The sequence below is a fragment of the Lithobates pipiens genome, unplaced genomic scaffold (genome assembly GCF_037356315.1).
Source record: "Lithobates pipiens isolate NorthernLeopardFrog02 unplaced genomic scaffold, aLitPip1_a1.2 Scaffold_3, whole genome shotgun sequence".
NCBI lineage: Eukaryota > Metazoa > Chordata > Amphibia > Anura > Ranidae > Lithobates > Lithobates pipiens.
In genome coordinates, this window is record NW_027507790.1 from 71,017,004 (window position 1) to 71,037,795 (window position 20,792).

The window sequence follows — 20,792 nt, forward strand, 5'->3', positions numbered from 1 at the left end:
TAACTGATACATCTGGAAGAGAGCTTGTTCTGCTGAACAACAGACTTATTAGCAGGATCACCAGCTGAAAAGAATCTAAAGAAAGCCTAAAAAAGAAAACAAATACAACCATTAAATTCATTTACACTAGCAGCTCCTAAACTTGCGCTTAAAGGTTTTTACCAAAGCTCCTAAACTCAACTCCATATTAGCCTACAGTATGTGTCCTTGTACACATAGGTTTTTACCAGAGTTTAGGAGCTGCTGCGTTTAGGTGAATTTTAACCTTCCTCATCTGAGCACAGGAGAATAGCGTGCGAAATAGGAAGGTTTCGACCACTGTGCGCGGGAAAACGCAAAATGCGGCACAACTGTTGCAACATTGCGCCACGATTTTGCCAAGGTTTTTAGTTTTCCCGCGGCCGCGGTAATTGTAGGCAGGGTGTACATGAAACCTAAGAATTGGTAAGCTGCAATATAATAAATGTTTGCTTTTGGGTTCAATACTGCTTTAATTCATTCTTATGTAATCACCCTATCAACAGCACTCTCTAGGAGAGAAAAAGGCAGTAATTGGGGTCAAAGCGCTGGACCCCTTGTGTTTTATATTCGTATGTGGGTGTATCATCAAACCGATTGGTGCTGGCTGCCAGCATAATATTTTTCTAGCCAAGCACAGATAGGCCCCTTTCACACTGACGTCCCGTTCAGGCCCGCCTGTCAGTTTTTCAGGCGGACCTGAACGGGTGCTCCATAGAGCTCTATGGAGCGTCGGATGTCAGCGGTGACATGTCCGCTGACATCCGACCCGCTCCGATCCGAAAAAGTGTGACGGAGGAAAAAGCTATTTTTCCATCCGTCTGCGGATCGGATCGGATGACGACGGGCACTGCGGTCCGTCGTCATCCGATCTCCCATAGGGGAGAGCGGCGCTGTGACAGGTCCGTCCCTGCACAGTGTGCGGAGACGGACCTGTCATTTCCCTGCTCAGCGGGGATCGGCGGAGTGATCCCCGCTGAGCAAACGGACATCCACGGGGCGGATCAGAACTGATCCGCCCCGTGGCGGATCAGAACTGATCCGCCCCGTGTGAAAGGACCCTTATTATTTCTTTTTTTTAGTACATGGGGTCAGTCAGGTGTTCTACGTTCACATGTCCTGAAGAAAAATGATGCTGACAGAAGAGGAGAGCAGAGAGAAGACCTTATCAGTCTTTTGCTGCTCCTGTACTGTCTTTTCACAAGGTAGGGGTGGGGAGGTTACTTAGCTGTGTAGTTTAAAGTTGTTGTAAGCCCTTCCATATACCCAGTAAAGTGACTGGCCTGTGAATAGATACACAGAGATGAAACAAAGTTGTATCTGTCTATCTGCAGTCTTCTCTGTTCTATATCCATTCAAAGTGCTGAATTATAAAGCTTGTCTGAGAGTTACAAATAGGGGGAGAAGAGATGCAGTTACACACTTTAGGGCTCACTCTGTGAGCTGATTGGAGGGAAGGAACACACCCCTTCCACACAGGAACAGAGCTGAGGCTGTCAATCAGAGATCCCTCCTCTGTCACCATTTTTCTCTTGGTGTCAGGAAAATTTGTGAGAAGTGATTCATGCCGATAGCAGAGGAAGGCAGCAGCAGACAGGAATTACATTTGGGCCCCATTCACACCTGAACATTTTGTAGCTTGAAGCCAGAAGCTACAAAACGCTGGAGGGGAAAAAAAATCAATTATTCTTTATGGAGATGGTCAACATCTCCACTCCAAAATGCCTGAAGCCAGAAGCTCCAAAATGCCTGAAGCTCAAACAAGTTTTGGAACTTTTTTTTAGGCAGATTTGGGCGTTTTTCTGCTTTTTACATTGGCGACCTTTTGACCTATACAAAATCGCATCAAAATCGCAATAAAATCACGCAAATTTCTGCCTGAACCCGCTACGCTCAGGTGTGAATGGGGCCTTAGTGCTCTGGATTGAGACAAGTACACATTATAGAGGGATATGCTTTGTTCACATTTCATGTCTGAGATTTACACTTTAACTGCAGAAGAAAAAAAAGTGTCCAGACTGGCTGCGCTGTGTTGTAAATCTAAGGATTGGCTGACAGAAATACAAATCCTTTAGTAGGTAATACAAATCCCATATACTGTGTGCGCTTAATTGTGTATTTAGTCATTTGCCTAGAGTGCAGCTTTACGTTTTAATAAAAGAATAATAAGAGTAAAATCAATGCACTGAAAAAACAGGATGCGGACGCACACAAGTGACTAGGTGAACAATGTCGCCAGCAGCAGTGAACTTGACATTTCACGTAGAATGGGAAATGAATGTGTCGCAGCTTATTCCCGGCATGAGGAAAGTCTGCATAGCATGTTCTACCTGACCATGAAGCATAGCCATTGAGTCAACAATAAAAAACACTTCAATTACCTGGCATCTTCAAGGACAGCTCCCATAACCCTGTATTTCTCTTCATTTTTCACATCTTCATTGATGTCCGTCCCACCAAATACCGCTCCAAAAGGAATTCCATTTCCTTTAACACAACAATAAAACATTTGATTTGGTAACCTTAGCTGTACAAACACATGCAACAACTTCCATAGTATCTGTTAATTAAAAATGTTGTCTCCAAGTACCTACAAAATTGAAAATTTAAGATAGTAACCATATGACCTCCAGAACTCCATTTTCTTCCAGTCCTTATTGGTCAGTAGGAGTATTAAAGTGGCATCCACATGTCACCCAATAGTGCCTTATGCCTCGTTTCCACTGAGCGGAGCGGTTCTGGTCGGTACACTTTGGAAGGGTTAGAATGGTCCGGCCTATTCAGGTGAGCGCTTCCACTGCAAGTCGGACCGCCACGGGCCATATGGGGTTTAGAAAAAATGCCTTTGACGTGAGCATTGATGTTTTTTGTCTGCCAATCAGTGGAATGTATTGTGTGATGCCAGTAGCTCCACCCTAACAGTACCATACCATTTTCTATGGCCCCACATATTGAAGCAGGACCATGAATGATGCGGTATGGTTCGGTTGTATGGTTCGCTTTCATAATGGAAACACTCAAAATAGCGTACCGTACCGAACCAACTCAAACCGATCCGCTCAGTGGAAACGAGGCAATAGAGTGCTACCATCATCACACACAAAGGTATAATGGCTTCTTCAATAATGAGGTCTGCTATTAGCACTCATACGGGTCACAGAGGGTCTGATGAGAACAAACAATGGGAGTCTATGTTAGCTTGGGCACCGAGATTGCAGTTGGCTTCACAACCCAGCGGTGAAGCAACTACTGCTGTGATCCACAGCATTTGTAGGGCACATAGTGGGGAGAGTTAGCAGAACTAGGAGTGCTACATTTGTGGAAAGAGAAGGGCACACAGCTGCAAAAGGGAGAAAAGACACATGGCTAGAGTTCAGTTTAAAGTGGGTCTAAAGGCTGAAGCTTTTTCACCTCCATGCATTCTATGCATGAAGGTAAAAAACCTTCTGTGTGCAGATGTTCCGGGACTCTCCCTCCTCATTGGCTTTGACAGCAGCGGGAGCTCCCACTGCTGTCAATCACAGCCAATGAGGAGAGAGTGGGGGCGGGGCTGCGCCACAGCTCTTTGCGATGGTTGGATAGAGCAGCGGGTTGGAAGCAAGCACGCAGCGGTGCCCTGGGCAAGCAGCTTTCTCTGGGGGCACTGTTCTAGGGGGAGGAGACCAGGAACACTGACGGGGGGACCTGAAAAGAAGAGGATTGAACCATTGCACAGAGCAGGTAAGTATGAAATGTTTGTTATTTTTTTTTAAAACAACAAAACTTTAATGCCACTTTAATACTATGTCCACACCAATCCGCACAGTAAAATGATCAGTTTGATGATCAGAGTCCAGGTTGGTGCCTGTTAATTTGTTAACAAAAGTTTTTGTTTTATTTTTTTTTCTTTCGGGAGAGATGTCCAACATTGTACGCAAACAGAGTGGAGTTGATTTACTAAAACTAGAGAGTACAAAATCTGGTCCAGCTCTGCATGGTAACCAATCAGCTTCTAACTTCAGCTTGTTCAATTAAGCCAGTTATAGACGGTTCGAATCTCGGTCGGTTCAGCAGGAACTTTAGAAAAGGACTGGAAATTTCCAAAAATATATTATTTTCAAGCTTTTGTTCTTGCATTGGTTCAGCAGGAACCTGCAGAGAATCGAACCATGTATGGGCAGACTTAATGCACCCAAGTTGATCAATTGATCAACTTGGGAACAATCAGCCTGCCGAATGTTGCATGAGATTATTGCTAGTGGCTATAATAGCCGCTAGCAGTAATTACAGTGTTCGCCTACTGGGAGAATACAATGGCTCCGCGGGAGGAATTTGAACTAATCAAACAATTTTCCTTTCTGCAATACATGGGCTGCACACTGATGCCCAAACCAGCATAAATATAACTAGAGGATTTACAACATATAGGGGTTGATTTACTAAAGGCAAATCCACTTTGAACTACAAGTGCACTTGAAAGTGCAGTCGCTGTAGATCTGAGGGAAAGCTCTGAAATGAGTGGAAGCTCTGCTGATTTTATCATCCAATCTTGTGCAAGCTAAAATGTTTTTTTTTTCCATTTTCTTTGCATGTCCCCCTCCATCTACAGCGACTGCACTTCCAAGTGCACTTGTAGGGCAAAGTGGATTTGCCTTTAGTAAATAATCCCCAAAGTCTTTTCTTTCCACCTCCCGCTCCAATGCGTGTCTCCCCATTAAGGACTCAATCATAGAGGAATGTAGACAAGTGGCAAAGCTGTGTGGGGATGCATCTGATGGGAGCTGGAGGTACAAAGAGAGAAGCAAGTTTGGACCGACAAAGCTACTACCGATTTTACCTTCCTATGCTATGTAAGAGCAAGATGGTGCACCAAGAAGAATAGCTGGTCTTATGGGACAGACTAGAGTAAGGTTTTTTTCACTTTTTGCATGGGTGAGTTATTTATGAGTGGATTGTTTTATATCTGGCAGTAGACTTTGCAAACCAAAGAGTTGATTTAAGTACTCGTGCAGAAAATAAATGTTAAAAGTTATTAGCATCATCAAGCACATTAATGGGAGACTGTTTAGCAAATATATACACAAAACAAGATTATAGACACGAGAACAGGTTGTAAATCACAATTAAGAGAGCAGTAATGTCATTAATACATTCTTGTGTTGGTTAGCTGTGTGTGCCCTTACCACTTTGTATACCAAAGCATTTATCCTATGCATATTTAATATAATTATAATGGTGCAGGCTTTCTTTAGCAAACAGAAATCGGAATAAATCCAATTCAGGCCTTCGTGTTCATTATAATTATTTATTTATCTTTGTCGTTGCTTATTTAGGTTAATTTGTAAATTGCAGCTTAGCATAACATTTCTTTATAAGACTACTAGCAAAAATATGTCTATACTCTTACAAAAAAATTATATTCTTACAAAATGTTAAATACAATGTAGTCTGGTATAAAAAAATGTATAAGGCCCCTTTCACACAGGCTTTTCGATCAAATCCACCTGTCAGTTTTTCATGCGTGACCTGATCGGACACTCCATTCACCTCTATGGAGTGGCGGATGTCAGTAGTGACACGTCCGCTGACATCCACCGATATCCGTTCCTGTCCGTGAAATCCAGATGGATGGTGACCCTATTTTCCATCTGTCTGGAGGATCAGATCAGATGGTATCGGATAAGAATGGACAAGTGGTCCGTTTTCTTCCGATCTCTTCATAGAGGCGAGCGGTGCTCTGATAGGTCCATCTGAGCACAGTGAGCAGAGACGGACCTGTCATCTGCCTGATCAGCAAAGCGATCCCCCACTGAGCAAAGCGGAGTCCACCAGGCGGACCGCTCGTGTGAACGAGCCCTAACACAGTTTATATTTTGCAGCTGTATGTGGTTTTGTAGCGCACCGATATGGTGAAGAATTACAGTGCCTTCAGACAGATTTGATGGTACCACAGGAGCAGTGAAGTGTACACGCGGGTTTCGTCTGAATTACAAATATAGTCTGGGTGAAAAAAGACAAAAGTCCATCCAAAACACACACAAACCTCCATATACACAATCCTATACCCACAGCTGACCCAGACAAAGGCAACAAAAACACCCAATAAAGCAATTTGCTCCCGCAGGAAAGAAAAAAACTCCCTCAAAAGGCTGAATTATCTGCACTTTCCCATAGAGTTCTGTTAGGTCCTGCAGTTTTACTGTGCTTTCTAAAAGCACGCCAAAGATGCAGCATGCAGGAGTTTTGGTGTGCTTTCAGAAAGTGCACCAAAGCCACAGGAGCTAATATAACTCTATGGGAATGCAAAGCTAATCAGCACCAAATCCACAGGTACACTGCACTACTCCTGCACTGCATTAATCTGAAAGTCACCTCTTTGTCACAGAAGAACCGTAACAGTATATTGGTGGTCAACGCGGACACGTGAGGTACAGTGGAGTAGTGTGTTGGTAAAGAAGCAGTCAGTGGAGAAATATACAGGATGCAGTGGTGATCAGTGTATAAATGCACGGGTGCAATAGTGATCAGTGCAGAGATGCACAGATACAGTGGTGATCAGTGCAGAAATACATAATTTAGTGGTGGTCAGTGCAGAAATGCCTGGGTGCAGAGGGGATCTGTGCTGAAATGCAGTTAAAAGTACAGCAATGCACAAGAGCAGATCAGTGCAGAGATGCATGTATGTAGTGGTGGCCAATGGAGTAATGCACGGGTGCAGTGGGGATCAGTGCAGAAATGCACAGGTGTAGCGGTAATCAGTGCAGAATAGATGACCAGGAAAAGCACCCTTTTGCTTACTTGATCCTCCATACTACAAGGTTCCTGCAGCTGCTTCTCTCCTGCACTCCCGTAGTGGAATGCGGAAGGGGGGGAACAAGCGAGCACACCCTCCTGAACCATACCAGGCCACATGCCCTCAACATGGAAGGGTGTGCTCTGCCTCCCCACCCCAAAGCACCTTGCCCGCCACCTGGCGGTACCACCCCCTTGTGTTGTCACGGACTTATGCATGCTGGGTTGGTGACGTCGCCAGGTGGCCCCGCTGTTACCTATATAAGAGTTGTCAAACAGCAAGCCTGGCATTCGATGGTTTGCATGAGTTGACAGCAGAGCGATTTATTTTTATTTTTCGAGTCAGTGGTGGCGACGGGAGCCCACACACCAGAGTTGTGGGGAAGCTAAGGTGCTTTGGGGAGGCACCTGCCCCAGAGCACCCATCCCCCTTTACTGGCCTGCCAGGCTGCATGCTCAAATAAGGTTCTGGTATTGATTTTGGGGGGACCACAAGCCGTTATTTTTTTAAATTTTCTATTGCCGACAATGGTATTGTATCGCTAGTAATTTAAATGTCATATCATGTAATTTTTTTTTTTTTAGAAATGTAATTTTTGCTGCAGCAGATTCTATACATTTTACAGGCAGACTAAGGCACTATATTTAAAGGGATTTTTCAAGTTTATTGTTGCAATTTAAGCATTATTAAAATCACTGCTCCTGTGAAAAAAAAAATGTAGATGTTGCTTTGATACATGTCCCCCAGGGCAGTACCCTGACCCCTATACAATTTTTATGGCCAAATACTTGCATATAAGCCTTTAAAATTGGGACTTTTGCTTTTTCAAGTTCAAGACTTCAATGGGATTTGCCATTCAGGTCAGACCTTTTTCTCTGTTCAGGAATTCTGGTGCCAAGCAAACAGGGGGGTGTTCAGCCCATCTCTACTTCAAGCAAGTAAAAAACAACTACAATATGTTACCCAGCAAAAATTTTCCAGCTTTGTACAAATGGATGACCAGCCCAGCATCAAACTTCTTCTGGTTAATAAGTTTTGCCACTTCTAATGGGCTCTCCAAACTAGAGGCGTCTCGGAGATCACACTCATGTCCTGCAGCTTCAATGTGGCTCCTGAATGGCAAAGAAAACAGATAATATCACAACTTAGACAGATATAGGGCTTTGTTCACACTAGTGTGATTTCAGATATGACTTGCGTCCCACAGAATCACATGACAATGGAAATCATATGATACTCAGGATGGTGTGAGTTTGGAAAAGGTTTCTGTCCTACTTTGGTGCCAATCCATAATGATTTTGGCCCCACAGAACATGAAAACAACTTCAAATCAGAATCCAAGTTGTACTACATAATCGCATTGAAAGATCAATCAAAATTGGATCACAGCAGCTAAGGCAAAGTTTACACTGGCAGTGAAAATAGACAGTTGAGACGTGTGTTTACTTTCTCCCAACAGCACAGCTGCAAGTTAACATGGCTTACTGGTCATGCTAGCACCCTTTGCCGTGTATATATAGCAATCCACCTTGGACTGCTTTTCATAGACTTTAGGTTTAAATCAAGCACTGGCATGTTATATGGTGGCATGATATCACCACCTTGATTGTCTAATTGTCACAAACAATGAGCAGATGTCTCCTCCTTTTATCTTGTACTCTTCCTGTGTTTGTGAACTACGGGGATTGCAGCAAGAGGACAAAGACTTCATTTTCCACATCAGTAGGAGTGACGGGTATAGGAGTAGGCTCAGGCACACTTCAATTCCTTCAGGAATAACTGCAGCATTAAAAAAAATGGGAGTCTTGTACTAGTCTAAAATGAATACTGATAAGACCATGATTGGACGTACACAAGAATGGATTTTCCAGGAGGCCGTCTGCCATTTTAATTGCTTGAAAATATTGTTGTCATTTTTTTTCCCTTTTAGACAGGACCTGCTCTTTCATGAAAACAATCATGTTTCTAAGGTCACTTTACAACACAGCTTACAGTACAAAAGCTAACCTTTGACAGGTGACTGTGAGCCCACTTTTTCTGAACATTTCTTTTTAAAATGTTGCATTAAAAATCACGTTCAGCCTTGTTCAACAATAAATAGAAAATAGAAATTCTCTATATTATCCTACAGCAGATGTCTCAAACTAAAATTACCACTGAACAAGTTTTCCTATCCTATGGGGGCCGCATGCAACCTTTCAAACTTCAAAAACAACATTAAACTATATACTGTGGTAGTTACTGCAGCCTCACTGTGCCCATCTAATTCAGTCATATCAATGCCCACCAAATGCAGCCTCACTGTGCCCATCAAATGCAGCCTCACTGTGGAGCCTCATTGCAGCCTTATCATTGCCCACCAAATGCAGCCTCACCGTGCCCATCAAATACAGCCTCACCAGTGTCCACCAAATGGAACCTCACTGTGCCCATCAAATGCAGCCTCACTGTGCAGCCTCATTGTGGAGCCTCAATGCAGCCTTATTGCCCACCAAATGCAGCCTCACTGTGCCCATCAAATACAGCCTCACCAGTGTCCACCAAATGCAGCCTCACTGTGCCCATCAAATGACGCCTTATCATTGCCCACCAAATGCAGCCACACTGTGCCAATCAAATACAGCCTGCCTCACCAGTACCCATCAAATGCAGCCTTGATGTGCCCATCCAGTGCCTGGATCACACATCAATCTCCCGCTGTGTCACGGAGCTTGGATTTTAATTGACCGGGCGGCCACTGTAACAAAGTCCTGCCTCCTATTATGGCTCCTATGATACACATCGCACTGACACTGAATTTCCCAGGAATTGGATCAGTGTGCCACCTATCACAGGAGCCAGTCTAGGAGGCGGCACTTTGTTACAGCTCCGCTAAAACAATTCAGACCCAAGCTCCGTGACCCAGCAGGAGATCCCCGCTGTGTGTGACGTACACAAGGAGAGGAGAAGGGAGAGAAGGACTCTTGCACTTGAGCTTCAGCAGCAACCCCCCTCCTTGAGACTCCTGGGTGCGGTGCACCCGCCCAGCATCGGCTTTCTGCACCACTGCAGCCACAGCTCAAAGCAGCCCCAGGGCATGTGGCCTAATGGGAAATTTCCTGCTATCTTGGTAGGCCAGTCCGGCCCTGATCCTGGTGGACCAGTCCTGCGTACTGTTTGTAACCAATCCGGGCCGGTACTTTGAGAACCCTGTCCTACAGAAAACTTAAAGCATTTATCTTATTGCATTCTATGCATTGAGATAAAAACCCTTATGTGCGCAGCAGTCCCCCTCATACTTACCTGCGAACTCTCTCTATCCAGCGATGTTGTAGGATTGCCTTGGCTGCCCAGGACTCCCCTCCTCATTGGCTGAGACACCAGAGCGGCACCATTGGTTCCCTCTGCTGTCAATCAAAGTCAGTCAGCCAATGAGAAGAGAAAGAGGGCGGGGCCAGGCCGCAGCTCCATGTCTGATTGGATACACGGAGCTGCACTTCAGCTCGGGTGCCCCCATAGCAAGCTGAGTGCTGTGGGGGCATTCGTCAGGAGGGAGGGGCCAGGAGAGCTGAAGAAGAACACGAGAAGAGAAGGGTCCAGGCTGCCCTGTACAAAACAATTGCACAGAGCAGATGAGGATAAAAAAAATGTTTGTAAAAAATAACAAAACGAGCCTGATTGGATACACGGAGCTGCAGCTCAGCTCAGGTGCCCCCATAGATAGCTGAGTGCTGTGGGGAAATTTGTCAGGAGGGAGGAGCCAGGAGAGCCGAAAAGGAACACGAGAAGAGAAGGATCCAGGCTGTCCTGTACAAAACCAAACAGAGCAGATGAGTATAATTATTATTTTTTTGTAAAAAATAACAAACAAGACTTTACAATCACTTGGAAGTGGAACTTTAGTCAGAAAATTAAGTCTTGCTAGATCACTTCAGGTTGGCCCCTTTTACAGGTATAGCTATGCAAAACATAAACAATAAGTGCTTACATTGTTTAACCTCTTGCCGACCAGCTGCCGTCATTATACTGCAGCAGGTCAGCTCTTCTGTGCACAGAAGATAGCGGGCGCAGAACGGGGAACCACCTATGTAAACAAGGTGATTCCCAGTTCTGCCAGATGACATGTCAGAGATCTTCTGTTCCCAGTGATCGGGAACAGCGATCTCTGTCATGTCCCTGGTAGCCCATCCCTCCTACAGTTAGAACACACCCAGGGAATACACTCGATCCCTTGATCGCCCCCTAGTGTTAATGCCTTCCCTGCCAGTGTCATTTTTACATTGATTAGTGCATTTTTATAGTCTTTTTTGTTTATAGAGCAAGAAATAAAAATGCAGAGGTGATCAAATACCACCAAAAGTAAGCTCTATGTGTAGGAAAAAAAGGATGTGAATTTTGTTTGGGTACTTCGTCGCACGACCGCGCAACTGTCAGTTTGTGTAAGTGCCATATCGCAAAAAATTGCACAGTCATTAACCACTTTCAGACCGGACCAATTTGCTGGTCAAAGACCAGACCACTTTTTGCGATTCGGCACTGCGTCGCTTTAACTGACAATTGCGCGGTCGTGCGACGTGGCTCCCAAACAAAATTGACGTCCTTTTTTTCCCACAAATAGAGCTTTCTTTTGGTGGTATTTGATCACCCCTGCGGTTTTTATTTTTTGCGCTATAAACAAAAATAGAGCGACAATTTTGAAAAAAACGCATTATTTTTTACTTTTTGTTATAATAAATATCCCCCAAAAATATATAAAAAAAACTTTTTTTTCCCTCAGTTTAGGCCGATACGTATTCTTCTACATATTTTTGGTAAAAAAAAATCGCAATAAGCGATTATTGATTAGTTTGCGCAAAAGTTATAGCATTTATAAAATAGGGATAGTTTTATAGCATTTTTATTAATATTTTTTTTTTTTTACTAGTAATGGCGGCGATCAGCGATTTTTATTGTGGCTGCGACATTGTGGGGGACCTATCGGACATTTTTGACACATTTTTGGGACCATTGTCATTTATACAGTAATCACTGCTATATAAATGCAGCGATTCCTGTGTAAATGACACTGGCAGTGAAGGGGTTAACCAGTGGGTGGTAGTGTAGGGGTTAAGTGTTCCTAGGGGTGTGTTACTAACTGTGGGGGGGTTGGGCTTTCATTTAGTGAACACTGATCTCTGCTCCAATCACATGGAGCAGAGATCAGCATCACTAGTTGCTAGGCAGAATGGAGAAATGCTGTTTACTCGGCAGTTCCTCCATTCGGCTGCTCCGTGAGACGATCGAGTCCGCGGGTCCCTTGACCGGACTCACGGGGGTTCCGACCAGCGCGGGAGCGCGCCTGTACGCCAATATGCCTGCCCGTGCCATTCTGTCGACGTACATCGGCGTGCGCTGGTCGGGAAGTGGTTAAGCACTTGCTTACTGGGCACTTAAACCCCCCTCCTATCCAGAACAATTTTCAACGCTGATGCAGTTTGACCCAAATTAAATTTTTATAATTTTTTCCCCCCAAATAAAGCTTTCTTTTGGTGGTATTTGATCACCTGTGAGATTTGTATTTTTTGTTAAAAAATGTAAAAAGACCGAATAAAAAAAAAAAACATTTATTTTTCTATTTTGTTATAAAATTTTAAAACCGGTAATTTTTGTCCGTCATTGATGTACGCTGATGAGGCGGCATTAATGTGCACCGATAGGTGGCAGTGATGGGCATTGATCGGTTACACTGATAGGCAGCACTTCTAGGTGGCACTTGTGGGCATTGATAGTTGGCACTGGTGGGCACTGATAGGTGGCACTTGTGGGCACTTTCATATGGCATAAATGAGGCATAATTGCCTCTTCCGTTTCGGGACTGATGTCCCTTTAAGGTGAGCTGGTGATCAGCTTTTTTTTTCTCCTCTGCTGTCAGCATGAGGAGAAAAAAAAGCGATCACCGAGCTTTTGTTTTGATGATGTGATCAGCTGTCATTGGCTGACAGCTAATCACATGGTAAGGATCGGATCGGTGATCACCCGAGTCTCAGTGACTCGGCGATCAGGGCGCGCACAGGGAGCGTGCACAGGGCAGGCCGTCATATGACACCCTCCCGGGAATTCACATCCACGCTGTGGCCGTCATTTGGCCATAGTGCGGATGTCAGGTGGTTAAGGAGCAAATTCTTCCGTGGCTGAAGTGGTTAAAATCCAGTAATACACGGTCTCACCCTGCTCTGCACATGCTCAAATGTTCTTTATTTTTAGACACTGCTGAGTTTGTAGAGGTCGATCTGCTGACAGCCCTAATGCGGAATTAAACCCCCCAATCCCTTACAGCCAAGGAATTTGCTTCTGCTTGAACTGTAACTGCCACAGCGCTGTACATGTGATCAGTTATGACACCATGGTTTCATGGTTTGACAGTTTGGTTGAAAACACAATCAAATGTAACAGTTTTCATTTCCAACAATCCAGAAATGTAACAGTTTTTTGAAACCGGTAAATCGATGGGTTTAGTACTGCTTTATGATTTACTGCTGGGGGTTTTGGCTTCAGCAAAATGGCAGCCTCCAGACAGAAGAAACAGGAACAATGCTGGAGGCAATTTAAAGCACATACTAATTTTGATAGCATAATTATTAGGGTAGAATGTATGTTCCTTGCTAAAGAACATTATTTTTTATTAAGTTGTTATGGGTAAAGTTTTTCTTTAAGTCCTACTAGATCATCTGTCTGTCCCCTTTTACAGGTATAGCTATGTAAAACATTAATAAGTGCCTACACTAGGTAAAATCCAGTATTACACTGTCTTACCCTGCTCTGCACATGCTCAGTTGCTCTCTATTTTTAGACACTGCCAAATTTGTAGAGGCCAATCTGGTCAAAGCATAAAGATTTTCTGCTGTTCAGGGGCTCTGGGCTTCAGCAAAATGGCAGCCTCCTGCAAGAATAAACAGTAACAATGCTGGAGGCAATTTACAGCACACGCTCATTTTGGTAGCATAATTATTCATATTTTTTATCAGGTTGTTACGGTTAAAGTTCTACTTTAAGGGTTTATTCTCCAAATAATAATTAATAATTAATTAATAATTAATAAATGATAATTTAATAGTGCATCTTTTAATACAAATAATGTTTTTTTTCATATTTTTACTCTTGTAATATGTCTTTTGAGCCTGTGCTGACATCCACTTTAAGAGGATTTTCACATTTACTAGTGCATGTGTTAATGTTATTGGCTCTGATGTGATCAACACAGGCAGTTGTTAAGCCACTCTAACCTGTATACACCATCAGCACTGCCTCCTATTGCAGTGTCATCCTCTGTGTATGATTTATAAAAATAAATTCCAAATACCTAATTTCACTGCCGAGATTGAGATCACATGACCAGCCAGCTTTCTCCTTTGAGAGATGTAGCGGGCGACGCTGAGATTTCCCTGATGATGTCAGTCTGGAGGGGAGCAGAGGAAGAGAGAGCTGGCTGGTCATGTGATCGCAATCTCGGCTCTTAAATGTGGTATTTACAGCATTTATATTTATAAATCACTCACAGAGAGGGACACTGCAATAGGAGGCAGTGCTGATGGTGTATACAGGTTAGTGTTATGAGAGCAGCGGGGGGGGGGGGGGGGCAGGGTTCACACACAGAGAGAGGAGGTAGGTGGAGGACACAGGAGCAGATAGCAGGCTGCTGATGACAGAGGCACGTAAAGTGACCACAGTGTCTGGTCTCAGCAGCCATGATATACCATGGTCAGTTTACAGAGGGGTGGGGAGAAACTGGCAGGATCAGCCTGGTGTTTTAGGGGGCCAAGTGGTACAGGACAAGCACTGTGTCATATAACATGCTTTAAAGGAGCAAGATCCATTTTTTATTTTTTTGGGGTTAACAAACACTTATCTAATCCATTCCAGCATTTGTACTAAATGTAGTTTTTCTTATTAGGTTGTTCTCTCTGTGTTCTCCTTAGCAAGCCTGCTCCCATCTTCGTGCGGGCATCTGAAGCCCATTCATCTTCCGGGATACGGTGCTGCTGGTTACCCATCATGGACCTCCCGATCTTGCGCATGCACATTGAGTGCAAAACGTGGCTATGGAAATAGAAGCGGAGGCTGCCCATTGCCTCCTGGAACTGATGACACTCATATCCCAGGAGCCAATTGGTGGCCGGATATGACATACCTTGCAGTGGTGAGGTACAGCGGAAGAGGACCGTTCTGGTGGACAAATAAAGTAAGAGCTTTGGAAAAAAATATATTCCGATGAGTAATGGAAATATCATCACCAATGTAGAGTTGTAAACTTAAAAAAGTGGGTTGAATTCCGCTTTCAAATTTTTCTTTTTGTGTATGCTTGTGGAAGAAATAAATTACAACAAACAAATACTGTATGTACAAATACCCACGGGATCCAATTACAATTCTGTCAACGTGGTGTGCTGTATTTAAAGAGGAAGTAAACCCTGATGAGTTTACTTCCTTTTTCATTCCCTGCAAAGGCAAAGCATAATGGACTACTATGCATCGCATAGTAGCCCATTATGTGTCACTTACCTGACACAGGAGCCAGCGAAGTCGCCGCTGTCCCCTGTAGTCCGGCGCATCCATCTTCTTGGTGGGGTCTCGCAGCTCCGCCGCTGTTATTCGGCGAAGCCGCGATGACGTCACTCCCGCGCATGCGCACGGGAGCCGACACACGCGGCAGCTCCGTCACTGAGAATGCCGCGCTCAGTGCACCTGCGCGCCGCTGTCTACGGCGCATGCGCCGTAGACAGCGGTGCCCGTTTTTGGGCAAATATCTCCTAAACCATATAGGTTTAGGAAATATTGCTTGGACCTACAGGTAAGCCTTAATCTAGGCTTACCTGTAGGTCAAAGTGGTTTGTAAGGGTTTACAACCACTTTAATATATGTAGACCTACCAAATGCACCGTCATAAAAAATGAAAAGTTTTGAACAGGTACAAAAATTTTTTGGGTGAAATAACAGGTTATATTACATGATATGTTATTTTTCCTATTACAAGGCAATTAGTCACCATGGTAACTGACAAACTGCCACTAATGCTTTTGGCCTTGGTTTGCTACTAAACATGAGTAAAAAAAAAAAAAAAAAAATAGTTGCTTCCAAGCAAAAATGATGCAAGATGTTTAAGGAAAGAAATAGCTTACCAAACTGAATGCATATTAAAGTGATTGTAAAGGTTTATCTTTTTTTTTCTCTAAAATAATAAAGCCATATTTACCGCTCTGTGCAATGGTTTTTGCGCAGATGAGCCCCAATCCTCCTCTTCTGGGGTCCCACGCTGGTAGTTTTGGCTCCTCAAGTGCCCCCATAGCAAACTGCTTGCTATGGGGCACTCATGAGGGCTTGATTCCAGTTCTAGTTGTAGCTCAGACCCGCCCCCTCCTCCTCCTCCTCATAGGATCTGATTGACAGCAGCAGGAGCCAATGGCTCCTGGTTCTGTTAAGCTTCCTTTAAGAGAGGGGAGAGAAGAGTAGTGCTATTGCCTACATAAACAGCACTGGATTGAGATTGGGCAGAAGTGTAAGGAGTGACTGGGGGGGGGGCTGCCATTGAAAGTTTTTTTTTTTACCTTCATGCATTAAGGTAAAAAAGCCTTCTTACCTTTACAACCAGTTTAAAATATGTACTGTATAATCAAAACTCTTTTTGGCTACACATAAACTCTAAAGAGATGTCAGCCACTAAACGCCCCCTGCAATAGAAGAGTGTTTATACTCCAATAGCCTGTGTCTCCTACCATCCCCTCTGTGCTACTCTTCAGCATTCAACATTTCCGGGAGTGTCGGATGGCTGCGTCCCTAGCTGCACAATGTGGTTTCTTCCTCAGACCCCTATGACACTTATGTGTGATGTAGGGGTCGACGAGACTGAATCATGGACATACATCCAACCCTCCCACAAGAGTAGTATAACAGGGCTCGACAAACCCCAGTTGCCAGGTCGCCATGGTGACCAGAAATCGCACCCTGGCACCTAGGCTGCCACCAGCCCACTCACTTTAACTCCCAATGCCCCAGACATCATTAAAATTGACTGCCATCCTCCTCCCTTCTCCACACTTAGTGCGGCGCTTGATGCCTGCCAGAGCTGCTGAGTGTGTGAAACTGACACGTAACTGAGAGAGGAGAGAGGAGGATGTCGGATTTGAGCTTGATGTCGGGGGTGGGCTGGACCCAGCAGTGATCAAACACCAGCCAATGGGATCTGGGCAGGCCACTATGTGTATGTGGCCCGCCCCTTTTCTTAAGCAGCCCAATCACTGCCTGGTGTATGATAGCTGCTGGGTCCCGCCCACCCTGGCCGGGTCCTGCCCTCCCCCGACATTAAGCTCAATTCTGACAGGTCCTCTCTCCTCTCTGTTACTTGTCAGTTTCACACAGTTACAGAGTGCTCAGTGTGAAACCTGGCAGTGCCAATCAGTGCCATCTGCCAGTGCCAACCAGTGCCACCTGCCATCGCCAAGCAGTGCCACCGCTAATCAGTTCCACCTACCAGTGCCATCTGCCAGTGACAACCAGTGCCACAGCCAATCAGTGCAACGTGCCATCGCCAACCAGTGCCACCTGCCAACGCCAATCAGTTCCAATCAGTGCCACCTGCCAGTGCCACGTGCCGCCATTCAGTGCCACCTGCCAGTGCCAACCAGTGCCAACTGCCATCACCAACCAGTGCCACCGCCAATCAGTGCTACCTGTCAGTGCCAACCAGTGCCACCGCCAATCAGTGCCACCTGCCAGTGCCACCAGCCAGAGCCACCACCAATCAGTGGCACCTGCCAGTGCCACCTGCCGCCAACCAGTGCCTGCCAGTGCCACCTGCCATTGCCGACCAGTGGCACCTGCCATTGCCAACCAGTGCCACCTGCCAAACAGTGCCACCGCCAATCAGTGCCACCTGCCACTGCCAATCACTGCCACCAATCAGTGCCACCTGCCAGTGCCAACCAGTGCCACCGCCAATCAGTGCTACCTGCCAGTGCCACCGCCAATCAGTGCCACCTACCAGTGCCACCTACCAGGGACAACCAGTGCCACCGCCAATCAGTGCCAACCAGTGCCATTGCCAATCAGTGCCACCTACCAGTACCGCCGCCAATCAGTGCCACCGCCAATCAGTGCCACGTGCCAGTGCCACCGCCAATCAGTGCCACTGCCAATCAGTGCCATCTGCCAGTGCCATCTATCAGTGCAACCTGCCACTGCCAATCAGTGCCACGTGCCAGCGCCACCTTCCAGTGCCAACCAGTGCCACCGCCAATCAGTGCCACCTGCCAGTGGTGCCAATAGTGTCACCTGCCAGTTCAAAATCAGTGCCACCTGCCAATGCCTGCCAGTGCCAACCAGTGTCATCTACCAGTGCCAACCAGTGCCACCTGTCAGGGGCAAACAGTACCATCTGTCAGTCCCAAAGCAGTAGCACCAACCAGTGCCACCTGCCAGTGCCACCTGCCATTTCCAATCCAGTGCCATCTGCCAGTGCCAGCCAGTGCCACCTGCCTAAGCCAACCAGTTCCATCTGTTGCCAGCCTTACTCTTTCTGGTCAGCCCATAACCCGGATGTAACAGGGTTACATTGGAGTTATTGACTGGGTGCCCCGTTGCGAATTAGGGTTAGGGGGTGAAAATTACTGCCTTACCCAAGGAGCTGATAATCCATACCACTCTAAAAAAAACTGGCTCCTAATTTTTTTAACTGGCTCCTGGATTCAAAGCAAATTTTTCAAGCCCTGCTGTACTAAAAAGTCTTACATAGGCTGCAGCACTGGAACAGAGAATTTCCTATCTCTATAATGCTGCTACAAGAAATGTAGAAGTGCTTGTCGCCAGGATAGGAAAGCACCGACAGTAATAAAAACATCTGCCAGAAGTTCAAACCCATCCATCTGTAATAAAAATGCTTTTCTGTGTTACTATGGGAGCAATTTTCCATTAAAGTGGAAACCCACAACAGTAAAATCAGTCTGTATTTGCAGTAAAGCATGCTTGTAATACTCACTGTGGAACCTAAGGGGTTAATCCTGTGCATTGTGTAAAAGGGCTGTTTGATCCTGTCTTCTCTGATCCTCCCTTTCTTCCACAGTCCCCAATCCATCTCCTGATAGTACAGAGCCTTGGGGGCACTGTGCCCATGCTCAGTTTGGTGTGTATTGCTAGAGTTTTTTTTGCATATGATCAGCACAAAGCCAATCAGCACTGTCCAGACAGAGGGTCAGGGGTCCTGCAGCCTCATAAGACAATCAGGAGAGAATGAAAACTCCTACAAGCTTTAACCAGACACTGAAGTCACAAGACTGCTATATACTGCTGATGAGAAAAGGTATTTAGCAGTTTATATTTACTAAAATAATTGCATTTCCATGTTCTGTGTACTGTGGGAGACCCGATATAGTGAATGCAAGGTCCCGGGTTTAGTAACACTTTAATGTGAAAGAGGAAATCTCCAAAAGGGGCACAGATTGCAATAATAAATTCACATATGCTCTAACATCGAAATAACAAAACATCCACTGAAATATTTAGAAACTGAAATTTAAGACGTGGCTAACCGCACACTCTAGTAGGAAGCTTCTCAATTCTTTATTATAGCTAATTGTAGATAAAAGACATCACAGCACTGAAATCCAAGGGAGATCTGTTGGCGCGTTTCATGCTGAAATTCGCTTATTCATAACACAAAAAATCTTATCTTCAATTCTCTGGTGATGTGATGTGTTTTATCTTCAATTGGCTACCCTACTAGCGGGTACGGCCATCCACTTCTTCTATTTAAGTTTCCTTTGTTGCGAGCCAATCGATCTCGATCGACCTGCAGCAGTGCTTTATTTTTGTTGGACTTTCTTTAGAAACGGACACTTCTGGGGGTGTTGATCACCTTGGCCCCCTGCAAAGCTTAGTGGTTCCTTCTGCCAACATCCATGTGACTATAGGCCACAGTTGTGACATGAAGGTCAGGTGGAGGAACCACCAAGAGCTGTAGGGAAACAATGCTATCAACAGTTCTGGAAGTGCCATTCATAAAGAAGAATTCAGCAGAGGATTTCTCCTCATTGGAACATGCTTCAGAACTCCTGCTTCTGAAGTTATCCTGAGGACGTCCAGAAGTGACAAAATGCATTGGGTGGAGTCAGTGATGTCATTACGTTCTGGCTGCAACACATTCTACTGCCAGGGGAACAAGGGAGCGTGAGGATTGGGTGCTAAGATAGTACTATGGAATATAACCTACATGCTTGTTTATATTGTTTTATCAATAAAAAATATATTACACTATTAGCACCTTCTCTCTTGTATATTTTTAAAGTGGAACTTCGCTCTCTCAGTCTTGGTTCACACTGCCTACAACTTCAGTGTCGCACGACTTTGAAGTCGGAGCCCAGCGCGGCCTCGGCATGAATTGCATGCCATTTCTTTAACCGCTTCTGCTCTGGAAGGTTTTACAGCCTTCCTGACCAGGCCATGTTTTGCGATACGGCACTGCATCACTGTAACCACTTAAGTCCCGGACCAATTTGCAGCCAAAGGACCAAGCCCCTTTTTGCGATTCGGCACTGCGTCGCTTTAACTGACAATTGCGCAGTCGTGCGACGTGGCTCCCAAACAAAATTGGCGTCTTTTTTTCCCACAAATAGAGCTTTCTTTTGGTGGTATTTGATCACCTCTGCGGTTTTTATTTTTTGCGCTATAAACAAAAATAGAGCAACAATTTTGAAAAAAATGCAATATTTTTTACTTTTTGCTATAATAAATATCCCCAAAAAATATATAAAAAAATATTTATTTTCCTCAGTTTAGGCCAATACGTATTCTTCTACATATTTTTGGTAAAAAAAAAAATAAAAAAAAATCGCAATTAGATTATTGATTGGTTTGCACAAAAGTTATAGCATTTACAAAATAGGGGATAGTTTTATAGCATTTTTATTAATTTTTTTTTTTACTAGTAATGGTGGCGATCAGTGATTTTTATTGTAACTGCGACATTATGGCGGACACATCAGACATTTTTGACACA

General features: G+C 44.7%; 1 protein-coding gene across 3 annotated transcripts in view; it reads right to left on the reverse strand.

Moving 5' to 3' along the window:
• Window positions 1-20,792, reverse strand: part of GLT1D1 (glycosyltransferase 1 domain containing 1) — a 166,318-nt gene that overhangs the window by 130,961 nt on the left and 14,565 nt on the right. For all 3 annotated transcript variants that reach the window (XR_013263873.1, XM_077461816.1, XM_077461814.1), the window contains exons 2-3: window positions 7,754-7,902; window positions 2,400-2,505 (exon numbers count right to left, since the gene is read on the reverse strand). Coding sequence is in view for 2 of the 3 variants with exons in the window: in XM_077461816.1 (XP_077317942.1) it covers window positions 2,400-2,505; window positions 7,754-7,902 (255 nt within the window). In the remaining variant the exon portion in view is untranslated. The remainder of the gene's footprint in view (window positions 1-2,399; window positions 2,506-7,753; window positions 7,903-20,792) is intronic.